General features: G+C 39.4%; 1 protein-coding gene across 1 annotated transcript; it reads left to right on the top strand.

The window, feature by feature from the left end:
* The first annotated feature begins 11,528 nt into the window (after nucleotides 1-11,528).
* Nucleotides 11,529-15,438, top strand: LOC145820465 (uncharacterized). Its single transcript, XM_082916144.1, has 3 exons — nucleotides 11,529-13,634; nucleotides 13,722-14,304; nucleotides 14,414-15,438. Exons 1-3 carry the CDS (start codon nucleotides 11,655-11,657, stop codon nucleotides 15,436-15,438), a joined length of 3,588 nt encoding a protein of 1,195 aa, XP_082772270.1. The 5' UTR covers nucleotides 11,529-11,654.
* Nucleotides 15,439-17,848: the final 2,410 nt, after the last annotated feature.

The following is a 17,848-nucleotide window of genomic DNA, read 5'->3' as shown; positions in this document are numbered from 1 at the left end:
GAATGGCTACTCTCCATTCTATAATAGTTATGTGGCCTGGATTCATGCAAGAGCTTCTTGCCTTTGTCATGCATTCTGTTCACCACAGGCTCAACCACTGGTGGTCTCTGCCTATCACTAGCCGGATATGGCCTTTTGTTGTAAGCATTGGTTGACTTAGGACGTCTCTGAACATCCCTGTAGTATTGCTTCCCATCAGTTGGAAGCCCCTTCAACCACTTGTAACTGAGTCTGCACCTGGGGCACATTCTCTGCATCACCGCTGCTTCTAAAGAATCATCATCCAGTGATTCTTCATCAGAGTGTTCCCTCTGGTGCGAGAAACCTTGTTCAATAACTGGTGGGCTTCTAGTATTCTTCTTGATGTTGGTTTGATTAGCAACGTGCATCTGCACATTGACTTCCTCCAATTCTGTCAAGGACAAGTTCTGGAAGTCTGATGTAATGACATTGGCTGCTGCCTCTCCAACTTCTGGAAAGGGATCCCTGTCAATTCCCATGGCTTTTTCTGTTTTAGCTGAGAACTTCAAACTTCCTTTTCGAATCTGTTCTTGGATCCTGTCTCGAAAAACAATGCAGTTTTTAGTCGAGTGAGACCAAGAATTATGCCATTTACAGTATACTTTTCCTTTTAGTTCATCTGGAGATGGTAGTTTTACTCCTTTAAGTAACTTAAGGAAATTAGCCACGAGCAAATGATCAAAGATGTCATCTGCTTTTGTTAAATCGAAAGAGTATTTTCTGTGAAAGTCTTTCTTTTTAAACTGCTGGTCTATAGTTGTATCCTTATGAATTAATGCTTCACAGATTACAGGTTCTTTGCCTACAATCTCTGCTGCATCTATTTCATAATTAGGATCTCTATAATATGTCTTATATGATGCATTATTTCGATCTTGTTCCTCTTCTAATAATGCTTCATATCGAGACACCTTATAGGTCAGTTCGACCAAATCTCTGAATTCAGTTGAATCAAACTTCTTTCGAAGCCTGAATTCTAAACCATTTTGAGCCAATCTGACGAATTCTGGCTCTGGCAGGATGACTCTACATTTATTTCGAGCCCTTTTAAATCTGGCAATAAACTGAGTAGCCTTTTCCTCAGGCCTTTGACTCAATCTAGCCAAGTCTGCCATGGAAACTTCTGGCTCTGATTGGAAGAATTGGGCATGGAATGCCTCTTCCATCTGTTGCCAATTTTGAATAGACCCAGGTGTAAGGTTGATGTACCATACGAATGCTCCTCCAGTCAGAGAATTTGGAAATAATCTCAGTTTCATATAATCATGATTAGTGAATTCACCGCATTGAGCAGCAAATCTAGCAATATGCTCTACAGTTGACTGATTTCCAGTTCCATAAAATAGAGTAAAATCTGGTATTCTGAATCCTCTTGGGTATTCATGTACCCTATCTACCCATTCTGGGTATGGTTTTCTGTATATAGGAGTCTGGACCCCCCGAGCCATTGGTCCACATATCTCCCTAACAATATCAGCAATCTGGTCTCTAGGAACCAAATTTTGTGCTTGCTGAACCACTACTGGAGGGACAAACACAAGATTTGGTGGACAAACTTGTGCTTGTGATCCTCTTGGTCCATAAGGTGGTAAATTTGGGGCTGGTTGTCCTTGCGGTGCAGGTTGCTGTTGGGGGTGTGGGTAACCCCTTTGAGCCTGACCTGGGAAAGGACCTGCAAAAGGTGCTGGAACAGGTGTTGTGTCTCTGCCATTTGTAGGAAAACCCTCCAACCTCCCGGATGTAAATTCGAATAAGGGATTAGTGTACCCCCTTGTGCCAGGTATGGCTTCAAACATGGGATTTGTAACCATTCTTATGCCAGTTTCTTGTACTTGGCCAGATCCACCAACCTGTGTGGCTTCATTATTAAGTACTGAGGCATTTTGGCCTGCTATAGGCCTTGAAATGGGTTCATACCAAGACTGAGGTGATGGTCTTTCAAAGTTTTGGGTACTAGTTTGACCATTAGAATGTCTATTAACTTGCATAGGCTGTTTCTCTCTAGCCAATCTTTGTTGGGGGACATTTACAACTTCCTCCGTGTGTCTTGTGTTTGTTGGTTGGTGGTTATTCATTCGATCCAAAAAGGATGTTGCCCACATTTCCATTGTGTTCATTAATTGTTGTCCCATGGCATCTACTAAACCATCCCATGGATTTGTTGGTTGAGTAAATGGCACAGTGGATGGTCCAATTCCTTGGTTTCGTCCAGTAATATGAACATATGGTTCTTGTCCAGAAGTACTGGTCTGTTCGACCATAGGTTCTGACAATATAGGAGTTTCCACAGGATGTGTTACCACATTATCCTCTGGATTTGGTATTTCTACCTCTCCTTCCACGCCTTCTTCCAAGCGTTCATTTTCTCCTTGTCGTCTTCTTCTAGCCATTTTTAATTATGTCCCACTGGGCGTGCCAAAAATATATGTTGGCTTTTTGGCTTTTCGAAGGGTATTTTTGTGAATGTGAGCGTGCCAGCAAGGATCAATCAGTCCTTACAGAAATTGTGATTGCCAACCAATTATCAGACGATTGTGTTTTAGTTCTTTTCAGCCTCAATGAAGAGGACTTTTACTGGTGGCTTGACTTAGGAGAAGTTAATAGAAATAACAGTAATATGAAGAACAATTGAAGTATTTCATAAAAATGAACACTTACAATGGTCCGAACTCAGCCTCAGAGAGGTTTACAACATCAATCTACTTGAAGCTACTCCTATGAATCGAAGTGCAGTGCGGGTATTTAAAGTGCAGGTATTTAAAGAACAGGTATTTAAAGACTGGAAAAGAAAATATATGAAGTAAATGACTGATTTGTATGATCTGAGTCCGTCCTCTTTTTCTGGGGGCTGCCCTGCTATTTATACTCGTCAGTGATGACCTTCGAACTGCACTTCAAACCGTCGAACTGCTCCTCCATGATCGCTGATCATGCTTCCTTACAAGTAGCTCCATTACGCCATTACTGGCAGTTGAGCTTCCCTCTTGTACTTGAATTTGAATATGAGTAACCGTTGAAGATATGTCATCTTGCATCCCGTTATTGATCTAGTGTTACTCAGATCATGTGAGGACCAATATTTATTGCCACGTGTACGATCAGGATTAAAGGCTTGAATAACCTTCCTTTATTACCCTTACTCTGCCACGTGTCGAACTGTAACTGGCTTTTACAAAATATGTAGCCAACACAATCCATCTGCGGAGACATAGATAGAGCACATCAATTTGCCTATAAAAGACAGCCATGCTTCGGCCAGCAAGGAGGGAGGAGAGCTCCAGAGCTCCAACAAGGAGCGGGGCAAGGAGAAATAAATTACAGTCTCTTTCATATATTATAATAGTGTGTTCATAATTATGTAAAATTAAGATAGGTATAAAATTTTGACCAAGTAATTGAGATTTTATTATATTTAGTATTTTTAGTTTTGATTTGACTTAGATATAGTTGTATAACTCTCAGATCATTTTGTACAATAAATGTTTTATTCAAATCATGTTATACAACAGTTTTTATTGTTGTATATTAAAATTGTTAGATGAGTCATACCTAATACGACGGTCATGCATCAACCGTAATTTAGTGTAGTTTAGTGGTGGCGATCCGTGTTAAACAAAGATGATTCATGACTTTCTGATTTTAATATACAAATTCTCTTGAAGATGTATTTATAATCAACTTACATCATAATATCTAAATCAATGATTTTTTAAGAACTAGATATGAATAATTATCTGATTATGAGATTAGTGGTGGATTCAAAATTTCAAAAATTTCTTATTTTATTTTATTACTTCCATGTTTTATTGTCTTAATTACTTTTAGTTTAATATTTTCAAAATCAATCGTTTCAAACTACTTTAACTATTATTTTTTGATCAATACAACTCGATTAGTGAGTATCAACATCTTATTGTAATTGCTATTCTACATAATAGTTGTTTTTATTTGATGTTAAATAAAATGATTTGGTGTACAAATGATAGTATCATATTTCATCCACACAAAAAATTAGACCAATCTGATAATCGTGACTTATTTAATTTATCGTGTTTGACCAAAAAAAAATATATTTTTAAAAATATAATTGTTATCTATGTTATGGAGACCTGCGATGCGTCTCACGAATCCAAACAGCACCGTCTAATTCAGACTATGGATGACGAGCATTGATTGCAGACATGGTATCTGACAGTCTTTTGATATTTTCCTCGACTCCGATCACGATCAGATACCTGTCACTGATTAAGGAAGCAGTTGTTTTTATCACTACAGAGACTATGGGACTCACTACAAGTAAAGTTGGGTACATACTTTCCTTTCTTGCTTTCAAGCTCGGAGTAGAAACTGATAAAACAAGAAAACCCAAACATGGCTACCACTTATTCTTTTGTGTGTGCTAGTGTTATTTGAAGGTAGGAAAAATGATTTGGACCCCATAGAGACGCACCTCCACGACCCCTCTGACTTATGATTGGCCTTTTTTTCTTTCTTTTTTTTTCTTTTTTTTTTTTTCCTCCAATCACTAATCCCCACATGTGTGGGGTGGTGGGAAAAGGGGGTCTCAATCACTATTGTATAAGGGAGAATAACACTTGTTAGACTCATTTATTTTAATGATTTATTTAATTATGGTTTAATTTATTTGAAAGAGAAAAATAGAATCTAAAATTTATTTTTGTGATTTATTTAATTATATTTTAATTTATTCGAAAAAGAAAAATAGAATCTAAAATTTATTTTGATGATTTATTTAATTATATTTTAATTTATTTGAAAAAGAAAAATAGAATCCAAAATTTATTTTGATGATTTATTTAATTATGTTTTAAATCCAAAATTTATTTTGATGATTTATTTAATTATGTTTTAATTTATTTGAAAGAGAAAAATTGAATCAAAATTTATTTTGCCCAATTATTTTTCACCTAAACCTTTATCATAAATATTGTTAGAATGTATTTAATATTTGATTAAATCTGGAGTTCAAATAGCCCAAAACAGAGGTTCAAACAGCCCAGAACAGCAACAGTTCAAAAGGTTCAAGTGGAAGATATTCAAATTTATAATGATGGAGTGAAAGATATTCAAATTAGTAATGATGGAGTACAACGGCTATAAACGGCTATAAATTCAAATGAATACAACTACTATAAACGGCTATAAGTTTCATTATATATACCGAAACCTCTAATGTAAACAAGTTATAAAAAAAATCAGAAAATATTCTTTGATCTATAATCACTCACATCTATTCTCTGAGAAATTCTCTGAGAAGTGTTCTTCAATTTTTGTTTATATCCTCTCTCAGAAATTATACACTAAGTCTTATAGCATTAAACTCATCTTTCCTGTGTGAGATTTATAGAAAAATCAAAACTTCATTTTATATATTTATCTTTGAGTGATAATTCTTGTACCTTTCTGTGAAAGGAAAAACACATTCTTTTCAATCTTGTAAGAGTGTAGTACACTTAGTGTTCTTGACTTAGAAAGTCTGTGTAGAGGATTGCTCCATTTGTAAAGAGATTGCTAACACCCCCGTGAAGCTAGAGCATAGTGGAAAATCTCAAGTGAAGCTTGAGGAGTGGACGCAAGTCGAGTTGAAACCGAACCACTATAAATTTGTTTGCCTCTCTCTCCCTTATCTCTTTATTTTATTTAAATTGTTATAGTTATATTTCACATTTTCACTGTGCTAAAATCATTAACTGGCATAGTTGTTAGAACACTTGTTTTAATTATTTTTATTTCATTAACTATATTTATCTATTGTGCTAGACATAATTTTTATTAGGGTATTGTTAATTTTTAATTGTAAAAACCTAATTCACTCCCATCTTAAATTGTCTTTTGGGTAACAACACTGCATGGTCTCATTGTAATTTAATTATATATTAATAAAAAAATTATAAATATTTTTATTTTTTTAATTATTTTTGCTCGACTCTCATTCCGAGAGAATAACATTGCAATGCTATTAGCGTAATTTAATTGCCAACTCTATTATGTAGCTCGAAATATCAACGGCTTGAATAGCTCGAAATCTCAAAACGATGTCGTTTTAAGATTTTTTTTTTTTTATTCTCTTACCGGTAAGATAATATTTTTCATACTATTCAGGCCATTTAAACTCTACGCATTGAAGCTCTCACGCATTTTCCTTTAATTGCGACACATGATAATCGTTTGACAGTTGTTATCAGGACTACCCTAAGGGCCAATGCGGAAGGCCGCATTTTGAGACCCGAATTCTATTTAAGAAAATGAATCATTATGTTTGGTTTTATATTTTTGAATTATTTTTAAAAAAAAGTGATTTAAAAATTATATTTTGAAAATAAATTAGTGTGTTTGGCTTCAGTTTTTTAAATTTAATTTTCTGAAATTTAATTTTTTATTTTTCAATATTTTTTATTTTTAGTGAATATTTTTCAAATTTTAAGCAATTTTTTATTTTTATTTTTATTTTTTTAGATATACCTTACTTAGATATATCTAAATAATAAAAATTATTTGTAAAAAAATATTTTAAAAAATTAATAAATACACAAATATAAAAAAAATGTAACAAATTTTCATATTTTTTTGTATTTTTGGTATTTAGTGAATTTTTTAAAGACTTTTTCACAAATATTATATTTTCTAAGTGTATTTATGTGAGGTATGTCAAAAAAAAAATTTTAAAATGCTTAAAATATTTAAAAAAATCAATGAAAATAAAAAAAAAATACGAAAAAGTAAAAATACGAAAAGGAAAAAAGTTCACTAAAAATGAAAAAAACTATAGTAAATTTTTCATTTCAGAATTGACAATACAAATGTTTGAGTCAGTATATTTTCATTTTTTTCCGGTCTTTAGTAAGCTTTTTTCTATTTTTAGTTAAATTTATTTTTATTTTTTAGTTGCATCTAATCTAATTGAATCTGTAATATAATAATATTTATGAAAATAATACTAAATACACCAATTAGTGTAATAACTAATGTATAAATTGATAATGTAGCATAATTTAAGATATTTTTAATATTTATAATTTGTATAATAAGTAAGGTTAATAATAATGTCATAACTAGTTAATTCTTACATATAGCACCAATAAAATCTGAAAAAGAGTCCAAAAAATTAATTTTGAAAACCTTTCTAGATATCATGAATAACCAAACAGAAATTGTAAAATTTTCAAAAAAATTAAGTCCGAAAAACAAGAACCAAACAGAGTAATTATTTTGACTAGCAGTCAACTCACATTACAGAAAAACTTACGAATTAAAAATACCTTAAGTTAAAAAGAATAATACTATATATATCAATTAGTATATAATTAATGCATTAATTGATGATGTAATCTACTTTAAGATATCTTTTATATTTATAATTTTTATAACGGTGGTACTACATATACTAATTAGTATACTAACTAGTGTTGGTACACTAGTTATGACATTATTATTGACCCCACTCATTATACAAATTACAAATATAAAAAACTTTTTAAATTATTTTTTATAATTAGTGGAATCAATAATAATATCATAACTAGTGTTAGTGTACTAGTTAATCTATTAATTAGTGCATGTAGCACCACGGAGTTAAAAAGGCTAGTATAATAAAAGAAGTGTACGTAATTTATCCTATATTTTAGGATTCGTTTGGAATGTGAGTTGATTTTTTAGTTTTCTGACTTTTTTTGCCTAAGACTAAAAAATCTTGTTTAGAATAAGTTTTTTGATTTTTTGACTTTTGTGAGAAAAAAAATAAAATGATTATAAATTAGATGTGATGTTTTATCTTATTAAATCAAAAAATCTATTTTATCTTTTTGTAACTATTTTAGCTAAAAAAAACCTTTTATCTTTTTTATGCCAAACTAACTCTTGTCTCTTCCTCTCTCTCTCTCTCTCATGTCCATTTGCTTTCACCACCATACAACTTCATCTTCTAACCACCCCCCCCCCCCCCCAAAAAAAACCACCCTCATCTTCTCTCATGCTCATTTGGTCATTATTATTTAGATAAGTGTGAATTAAAAATAAATTATTAATTTTTTTAAGATAAATTTGATAAAATAAAAATGTTTCAATTATTAATCATCCTAATTTCTCTCATAAATGATATACATAAAAGATTTTACATAATAAATTATTTAAAATATCAAAATATAATCTGTGATAAGTCACACACGCATTCCAATCCAAAATGTAGATTAGAAATGTAGGAGAGGGTTCAAGAAAGGAGTTGAAAAATTCGAAGATCGAATTCTCTAGAATATGATGAGAGGCTTAGATTCTTCAATAATCTCAACTTAGGAACACAACAACAAAGGAGATGATGGAGATAAGAGATTGGGTGAAGAAGAAGGCAAAATGGCTAGAGAATAGAATAATGGCAAGGCTCTCCCATTGATCTCCCACTTTCACTCTCAAGGTTGATAATGGAGAAGGGAAATTAGTTCTTTCCCAAGAATTAAAAATCTCCAAAATCCATCCCTTGTAAAGCTATGGGTGGGTGCTATTTATAGGCACCTCATGATGTAGGATGGAGCCCATGTGCAAGGCACATGGGGGATATTCTCTCTAACCACCTTGTCCGAGGAGGTGACCTCTCCGAGGAGGTGACTTCTCCGAGGATGAGAAAACCCCGAAGAGGAGATCACTCCCTCGGCGAACCCTTCTTCTTAGCCACACCTAACCTATGATCCCCAATCATCCCAAAGGGTCAGGGGTAGTCCCAGAGGACGTCCTGCCGCAAAATATTGCCGAGTCTCATGGACCCCCCGAGGTCGTGCCACCTCGACCCGGGTATAGGCTAGTTTAACCGAAGAGTGAATTTATCTCCACTCACCGTCCTCGGGATCGGGTCCTTTGTTCGAACTCCATTACGCCCATCGTTCTGGTGCGTAGATCCCGGAAAGCTCCGAGCCCGCAAGTGTTCTGGGACTCATTAACGGAGCGACTTCTAGATTGCGTCTGAATCCGTTCGAAGCCAAGTACTTCGGATCTCTAGATTCGTGGGTCCGAATCCTTTCGAGTCCGAGTGCCTCGGATCTCTAGGCTTGCTTAATACCCTTTCGAGTCCGGGCCCGAGTAAGTCTCTAGGTTCGTGGACCCGAACCCTTTCGAGGCTTACAGCGATTCAATCCGTTTGATGGCGATAAATCTGGGCCCACCGATTCTTGGACTTGCGATAAATTCGGGCCCACTAATCTTGGGCTATTGGGCCTAAATAATTTAGTGGGCTGAAATTAGCCCCTCTTACATTTGCCCCTTGCGTGTATGAGAAATTTTAAATTTCTCATACATGCATACTGTCATTTCTTCGACCCTATTTCGCATCACGTTCCCCAAAAAAAAAAAAAAAAAAAAAAAAAAATGTTTTGTCACGACAGAGCCTATGGATAAAGTTGATGACGCACTTCAATTTACAGAAAAAATTGACAAGCAAAAATTTAATTTTTTTGTACTCTGCTTTTTTTTTTTTTTTTTTTTTTTTTTTTTTTTTTTTTTTTTTTTTTTTTTTCCAAGCAAATAATAACAAAGCATCCATTTTTTTAACAAATAGCACACAAGGCTCGCGTTTTGCTATTTGGCACACAGCAGACCAATTAAAATAAATAATGCTCCCTCTTTTCTATTTAAAGAAAGGGGCCAAAACCCTAAGCCTCACCAAATTTTTTGCACAGCCGCCGCACCTACTCTCTTTCCTTCTTTAACCCAGCTTTTCTTCTTCTTTAAGAAAAACTTGTTTCTACAATACCAGAGCCCATTTCGGCACACTTTCTCTGCTGCGATTTCACCACTTCTCAGCCTCTGCTGTCCAGCTCCGATTACGCACGTCGCCCTACTCAACGCGACGTGTGTGGCCACCGTTCAGCTTGTTGCCAACACAACAACTCGGCAGCGCACACTCACTCACGATCTCGGTTTGTATTGTTCTTGGCCACTCTCTCTCATGGGCGTGGCCTTCAGATCTGTAAGTATTTTATCGAAACCCACTCTCGATCCTCTTGCTTTGATGAAATCTGAATTTCTTTTGATTTGGGCCTTTGAGATTTGTGGGCATTGTTTTATATCAATTTTGAATTTGAGATAACTGAAGCTTCCATTGAATCTTGACTTGCATATGAAATGAAATCCTGAAATTCATATTCTGGAGCTTCATTTTTGGTGGGCCTTGGTCTTCCTCTCAACTAATTTCATTTTTTTTTATTTTGCTACTTGAAAATCTGTAGACAAGTATATATATTGATTATATATATATATATTTTTTAGCTTCGAATCTGCTGGTGCTTGCTTTAGATTGAATCTGCTGGTGGTTCAGTTTTTTTTTTTTTTTTTTTTTTTTTTTTTTTTTTACTTTGCTGCTTGACAAACTTTGGGCAAATATATATATATATATATATACTGATTATCATATATATATATATTTTTTTGTTTAGAGCTCGGATTAACCACATTAGCCTTGGCTTGTGCACAATCAATCGCTGCTTCCGGCTTCAGTTTATCCGACGTTGACCACGCACGTTCGCCCTCTCAACGCAACGTGTGTGGTCTTGCCCAACCTAGCTCCACATCGCTGCTTCCGGCTTCAGCTTATCCGATGTTGACCACGCACGTTCGCCCTCTCAACGCAACGTGTGTGGTCTTGCCCAAGCCTAGCCCAGTCTTGTTGATTACAGTCTGTAAAGCCTCTCTGATTTCAGCTTAAATTTCCAGTATCGGCTTCGGACTTCAACTCTCTAACTGCCCAAATTTGTAAGTATGACATTCGACCCCCTCTTCCGAATATAAATATATTTAAATATATATAAATATATTTTTGTGGCAATGTAGAGGGCTCAAGCAATCTGATGAAAATAAAAATAAAATAAATAAATAAAAACTGAATCTGAATATGGACTCAATTTTTGTGGCAATCCCAATGATATTTTTTTTAGCTCAAACACCGTGATTTTGGCCATATGGAAACATGCACTAGCACTTGAAACCTTATTGAGGTGCTTGGCTTGAACATAATTTGTTGAACTTTATCACCGATGAAAGGCCGAATATAACTTGTTGACTAGTATTTGAGCTCCATTTTTGACATGGAGAGAGGAAACCCTGGACTTATGAATATGGACTTTGGAAAGGACATTCTTGTAATTTGCATAATGATCCATTGAATCTTGCTACTGATAAGCAATGTAATATACTTCAGATCTCGGGCCTGAAATTTACTATTGAACTTCACTCTGTCCAAATTTTGAGCCCCGTATAAATTGGACCTTTAATATGGAACATAGTGACTTTAAGAAATTGACCCGATTGAACTTCATCATGAAGCGACCTATGACATTGCACCTCTTATTGATGATAGAAGACGAAAATCTATATGTTGATGATGCACCCATTGGTATTAAAATTTGTTGAGCTTGAAGAATATCCGAGAAAATGAATTGTTGATGACTTCCGGGGTTGAACCTGGACTCTTGGTGTAAAAAAAATTCCTCGTAGAATTTGTTGAATTCATGGACTCTCAGAGAAACGAATAGTTGATGCCGAAATTTCATTCGAATGTGTTGCTTTAATTCCAATATTCTGAATTTTAATACGGTCAACTCCTTACTATTTATACCTGTTATTTCAGCCATATGTCTTCTCGAAAGAAACCCGCTGTCCCGGGGTCATCGGAACCGGCTCTCATGAAAGAGAGGGATGTACCTCCGGCATCTGAGTGGAGGAAATCTCCTTATTTTGGTCGGAAGGACCCCTTCTGGCGGGCGGCTACCTCCACCACTTCTCTTCTATCTCCGAAGGCGGCTCCATTATGTCTCACTGAGGACACTGACTCTGGACATGAGGCCCTCATTTCTCCTTCCTCGGTGCTACGCTTTCGAATTGAGCAGGGGGACTTTCCATACTGTTATCCTCAGTTCAAGGCCTTCTCAAACCCTCCTTTCGGTTGGCAAGAGTGGGTCGATGATGTCCTCTCGGACAGGAGCCTCTGTCAACGACTTCAGGAGGCCCGGCTATTGATCCCGGTGAAAATATCTAGATCTCTATCCATCCGTCGCAACAATGCTAGCCTGGAAGCCATGGCTCTTCGATGGAGCACCGAGACACACACCTTTATACTTGGCCAGCACGAGATGGGGCCCACCCTTGAGGATGTGTTCATGTTGCTGCGTTTGGAAGTGACCGGCCCTGATGCCTTCGACCCTGAGCAGACACCCCCCGAAGATGATTCTTTGATCCAATCTCTGAAGCTAAATCTTCAAACTTGTGGTCGGTGGAGTTCTGTTTTTGATGGTTCAGCGAGGAGGACTAGTCGAGTAAGGACGGACCGTGCCTCCTATACTGCATGGATCCGTCACTTCTTCAAGGATCTTCAGCCCTTGGCCAGAGATGCTGATCCTGACTCTCGGGAGTATGAAGCCGGTCCGATGTATGGCTCCAGGCTCTATTTCTTGGGATTTCTGGCTTGCTTCCTTTCATTCTTCATTCTTCCGAGCACACCTCCGGATTCCCTCAATCCTTTCGTCTTCCCCTTGGCAGTCAGGCTCTTCAGAGGAGATCGGATCCCTTTGGCTCCCCTATTTCTTGGGAATCTCTATTATCGGCTGGATCTGCTACATCGAGATATGGTTCGCTCCGTGGGTCGATATGAGCCTGTCTCCTTTATTCACAGCCAGTTCCTGCTATGTTTCTTCTTCGAGAGGTTCCCAAAATTTGCCCCTGCTCCGACTGTATTTGAGGCGGAAGTTCTTCGGGAGATAGTGGATAAAGATGGCATCCCCGTGCTCGATACTGATGGGTCTCGGACATTTGAGAAAGCGAAGTCTTGCCAGCCGTTGATTACACGTTGGTCACGTACTATTTCCACCTTATCCTTGAATACTCTGGTGGATGATCCCCGACGCTTTGTGGCACGGCCGTATGTATGCCCACCTGTAGGTGTGGCCACACCGCTTATCTATCATGGTTCCTCCCGCTTGGTGTCCTTTCCTTTGCCGAAGAACATCCCTGCACCCTTTGTTGATATGCTAATTATGATCCGTCCGAGTTCATTACCGGTGTGGCATGAGGAAGGCGTTGATAGTGCCGTTTATAGGCCTGACCGTGTAGCATGTCAATTCGGGTTTGATCAATGTGCCCCGGGGCCATCACCTCATTTATTATCATTTTCAGAGAGCTACGGGCGCTTCAGTCGCCGGCTTGTACACACCATGCTTCCCATATCCGGCTCTTTGACGATGCCAGGCTTGAGCCGAGTAGGGGGTTTCACCCCCTCTTTCAGGCGGTATTGGCAGAAGAATATCGATGCGTTTATTGCATTTGTCCAGAGCAGACCGACCGTATGTTTGCCTCCGCCGATTTATAAGAAGGATTCTTCTCTTCGGCTACCCGAGAGCCGAAAATCTGACCACATGTACGAGGGTTTCTTCACTTCATCTGCTCCAACTGACCCTTCTGCTCGGGCATCTGCTTCTAGCTTGGCAATTACTTCTCCAGAGCCAGTCCCTTTGAATAAGGCCTCTGGTCCTCGGACGACCCGCCTTAAGAAGATGGCTCACAAGAGGACTTCTGATGCCAGTCCTTCCGCTCCTCGCCTTTCCAAAAGGCTTCGTGAGGTACCCGAAATTCTTGATTTGAAGCTACTTTCCTTCTTGCGACTATACCTTCTAAAATGAAAACTTTTATTTGCCCATGTTATGTAGGATCCTGCGGTTGTTGACGTTCTCGGTACCGTGGCTCCTGGCCATGCTGCCTCCCCCAGGCCGGACTCAGACTTGGACGACACCCTCCCTTTGTCTGCAAGACTTGTGAAGATGTGCACCCCTCGTACAGCAGTTATAGATGACGATGATGATGAGGCTGAGTCCTCCGATCATTTTTGTGACCTTATTCCACGCACGCGTCGTCATCGCCCTACCGTAGCTGAGGAGGAGCACTACCTTGGTGACGAGTTTGTTGGGGCTCACCGTTCTGATGTTGAGATTGCTGGAGGGACTGATGCCACAGAAATTGATGTCGCGGGCCATGCTTCTAGAGGCGATGTAGAGATGAGGTGCGCCTCTGGGAATGGTGTGGAGGTGGATGTGCTAGAGATCTCTGAGACTCGCTCTGGCACTTATGGTGATTCTCATCCTCCGGCCCTCCTTCCTTCTTCAGGGATGACTACTACTGTTCAGGCTTCATCAGACATTGAGATCGATCAGGTGGTCTCTACACGACCAAGTGACTTTGTTGATGCTAGGAGTCCTTCAGTTGCCCCTGCTTTGCATATTGATTCTCCCTCTGGTAATCTTTCTTTCTGAAGTTTGTCATTTACTTATATCTGTGAGAAATCTTTACTTAAATGACTTTCCTGTTCCCTACCTCTAATAAGGCCTTCTTATCTTTTCTTCAGTGTTAGCTGCTAACGGGGTCTTGCCTTCACCTACCTCAGACTCTGCTCCAGTGTTAGCTGCTACCGGGGTCCTGCCTTCACCTGCCTCGGACTCTGCTCCAGTGTTAGCTGCTACCGGGGTCCTGCCTTCACCTGCCTCGGACTCTGCTCCAGTGTTAGCTGCTACCGGGGTCCTGCCTTCACCTGCCTCGGACTCTGCTCCGGTGTTAGCTGCTACCGGGGTCCCGTCTTCACCTGCCCCGGACTCTACTCCGACTCTCTTTGTAACTCCTCACGGTTCTCCTTCTCAAGGGGGAACACCTGCCTTTGAGACGACTGCCAGAGGTTCTTCATCGCCAGTGCCTTCAAATATTTTGGATTTGAATCTCAGTGATTTCCACATTGATAGTGATGCTTTTGGTCTGTCCCCTTATCGTTCGGCATTCTCAGGCTCGGGACCTCTGCCGGGAGTTACCCCTCCGGGTGGTTCATCTAACCCGATAGACATTGGGGAGATTCCTGAGACTAGCAACTTTCCGGCCCCAATTCCTCCTTCGACTTCTGGCAAAGTATCATTTCTCCATTATTGGGTAGCTCCTGAGTTTGCTTCAGTTCTACAGCTTGTGCATTCAAGTTACCCGGAGACCTTTGCTTCATTTGCTTGCCAGTGTCCACTCATTCAGACTGCTCTTCTCGAGTCTTTTGCCACTATCTTATATAGCTTGGACACGCAACGGTTGTGTGACCTTAATGGAAAAGTAGTCGAGACGGCGTATCAGGGGATCTCTGACATGGAGCGTCACCAAGTGGACTTATCATGGCTTCGGAAGCGCCTGGATATAGCTTCGAACGCCAGTCATCGGCTGGAACTTATGTCTGTGCTTGCCTCTTATCGCACCTCTATAGATGAGACAAAGGCAACTCTTCGTGAACTTGAGTCGGGTTATGCTCGGGCCTTGGAGACTTTAGAGGCACACTCTACTGTTTGTCCTCCAGATGTAGATGTGACGGGCAGCTTCTTTGAAGGTGTCTTTAGGAAAGATTGAGTTTTTTTTTTATCATTACTTTCTTGCCCCTTTCGATAAAAATGTTTTATCTAGGACAATGCAATGAAATGACAAAATTTTTGTTGTTTGGATATTTTCGCATTGTTTTCTCATTCTACTTGATAAAATATTTATTTCGAATGATAGAACAATCATATGCACATGTTTATAAAAGCTGAAATATTCTCATTAGTTCTTCAACTTTCTTGACAAAAGCATAATAGATTCACTGTAAGTGATGGGATAAAACATACACCATAGAGAAAACCAGCTTCTTCATAACGCAAGGGAAATACAACCTTTAGACAAAGTAAGAAAGTGAAAATGAATTTCAACATAGATGAGTCCAACTATGGGTAGTAATGCTTGATAAACTTTGCATTGAGCGGGCCAGTTCGGAAGCCGTCTTCAACCCTTACAAGTTTGTAGTACCCGCTTGAGCTTGCCTGAACCACCTTGTAGGGCCCTTCCCATTTTGGAGAAAACTTGGGTAAAGGCTGTCCTCGCATGATTGGGTCTACAATCTTCCATACTAGATCACCTTCTTCAAACTTCCTTGGTACCACAGTCTGGTTATAGGCTCGGGCGATGGACTCATGATACCTTTCCATGACTTTTGCAGCTCTGTCATGCTTTTCCTCTAATGCTTCCAATCTGGTGGTTCGAGGCTCCAATACCATTCCCAAGGCGAGAGCCATTCGAGCAGATGGCGTTTCCAACTCTATAGGTAACACTGCCTCGGACCCATACACAAGGGAGTAAGGAGTTGCTTGAGTTGGCTTTCTCTTCGAAGTGCGATACGCCCATAGGGCTACTATCAACTGTTCGGACCAAGTCCCCCCAAACTCATCCATCATCTTGCTCAGAATCCTTATCAGTGTCTTGTTTGTGGCTTCCGCCTGCCCGTTCCCTTTTGGATAGTAGGGTGTGGATTTGTGATGCTTCACTTGGTAAGTCTCTAGGAGGCTCTTCACATCTTTGTTTATGAAGGGAGTGCCGTTATCCGAGAGGATGGTGTTTGGTACTCCAAATCGGCAAATGATATTCTCCTTGATGAAGTTCGCAACTGCAGGCCCCGTAGCGTTCTTCAGAGGAATTGCTTCGACCCACTTTGTACTCAATTCTGTGGCTGCGAGAATCCACTTGTACCCCTTAGAAGATGTAGAGATGGGCCCTATCAGATCAAAAGCCCAGGTATGGAACGGCCATGGCGTTCGGATACTATGCAGGTCTACAGCTGGAGCATGGATCAAATTTCCGTGTTTCTGACAAGTCTGGCACCTCTTCACGTGATGGGATGCATCTGACTCCATGGTCGGCCAGTAATACCCAAGGTGTATAAGTTGCTCGAACAGCCGAACCCCTCCTTGATGTTCAATCTCGTGGGCTCTTCCGAGGACTAGATCTGACTCTTCCTTGGAGAGACATCTCAGGGGAGTGCCCTCAATACTTCTTCTATACAGCTTGTCCTGATCAAGAAAGTACCGCCTCGCTCTCCTCTTGAGGTGTGCAATGTCCCTCGGGCTCTCAGGTAGTGTTCCCTCTTTGAGATAGTCAATGTAGACTTGCCTCCAGTCAGGGGTATCAATTTCAAAGCAACTCTCATCCTCCCGGATGTATGACTGACACTTGGGGCATTCCTTCTGTAATTGATTCGAGTCCTTCTCCATCTCGGGCCAATAATAACCTTGTCTTTGGATTCTTCTATACAGACTGATATCCCCATCCTCGCAAGACTTTTCATGGATCTGTTGTAGTCGGAAGCTTGCTTCTTGTTGGCCAATACACCGGGCTAGGAATCCGGTACCTCCTCGGAAGTAAAGTTCACCTTGAATAATTGTGAATTGGGCAAGCTTGGCCATAGTCAGTTTTCCAACTTTGCTTCTGAGTTGCTCGAGGACTTCTCCTCTCCAGTCCTCCGGAAGGCCTTTGTCTTCGGGTATTATTGAAGGTTCTGTTCTCTTCTTGATAACAATTGTTGCCTCTTCCTCTGGAATGTCAACTCTTGCCCCTAATGTTGCGAGGGCATCTGAAAACTTGTTGTCGGAGCGAGGCACATGCTCTATTTCGACCTTCTGAAATTTGTCAAGAAGCCTTTGGACTGTTGTTCGATATGTGGCCAAGGCAGGCTCCTTTAAGACGAACTGTCCTGAAACTTGCTTCACTATCAGCTTTGAGTCCCCCCGGATCTGAATCTTCTTAATACTGTGCTTCTCAGCTGCTATCAAGCCTAAAATAAGAGCCTCATACTCGGCTTCGTTATTCGAACAATGGAAATCCAGTTTATAAGACAAATATAACTTTTCCCCACTTTTGCTTGTAAGGACTATCCCGGTTCCTCCCTTCCCTCCGGCTGCTGCTCCGTCAAAGCTCAATGTCCAGAAGCTTTCCTCGGAAGCCATAGCTGCGT

The sequence above is a fragment of the Camellia sinensis genome, chromosome 2 (assembly GCF_055761805.1).
Source record: "Camellia sinensis isolate YWXY chromosome 2, ASM5576180v1, whole genome shotgun sequence".
NCBI lineage: Eukaryota > Viridiplantae > Streptophyta > Magnoliopsida > Ericales > Theaceae > Camellia > Camellia sinensis.
Note: the sequence above shows the minus strand (reverse complement) of the source record. Positions and strands in the feature narration are given on the sequence as shown.

Excerpts from the sequence above, each read along its gene's own strand:
- LOC145820465 (XM_082916144.1), top strand. The coding sequence starts at position 11,655 with ATGTCTTCTCGAAAGAAACCCGCTGTCCCGGGGTCATCGGAACCGGCT. Across the intron at positions 13,635-13,721 it reads TTTCCAAAAGGCTTCGTGAG|GATCCTGCGGTTGTTGACGT; the intron begins GTACCCGAAATT and ends CATGTTATGTAG. Across the intron at positions 14,305-14,413 it reads GCATATTGATTCTCCCTCTG|TGTTAGCTGCTAACGGGGTC; the intron begins GTAATCTTTCTT and ends TCTTTTCTTCAG.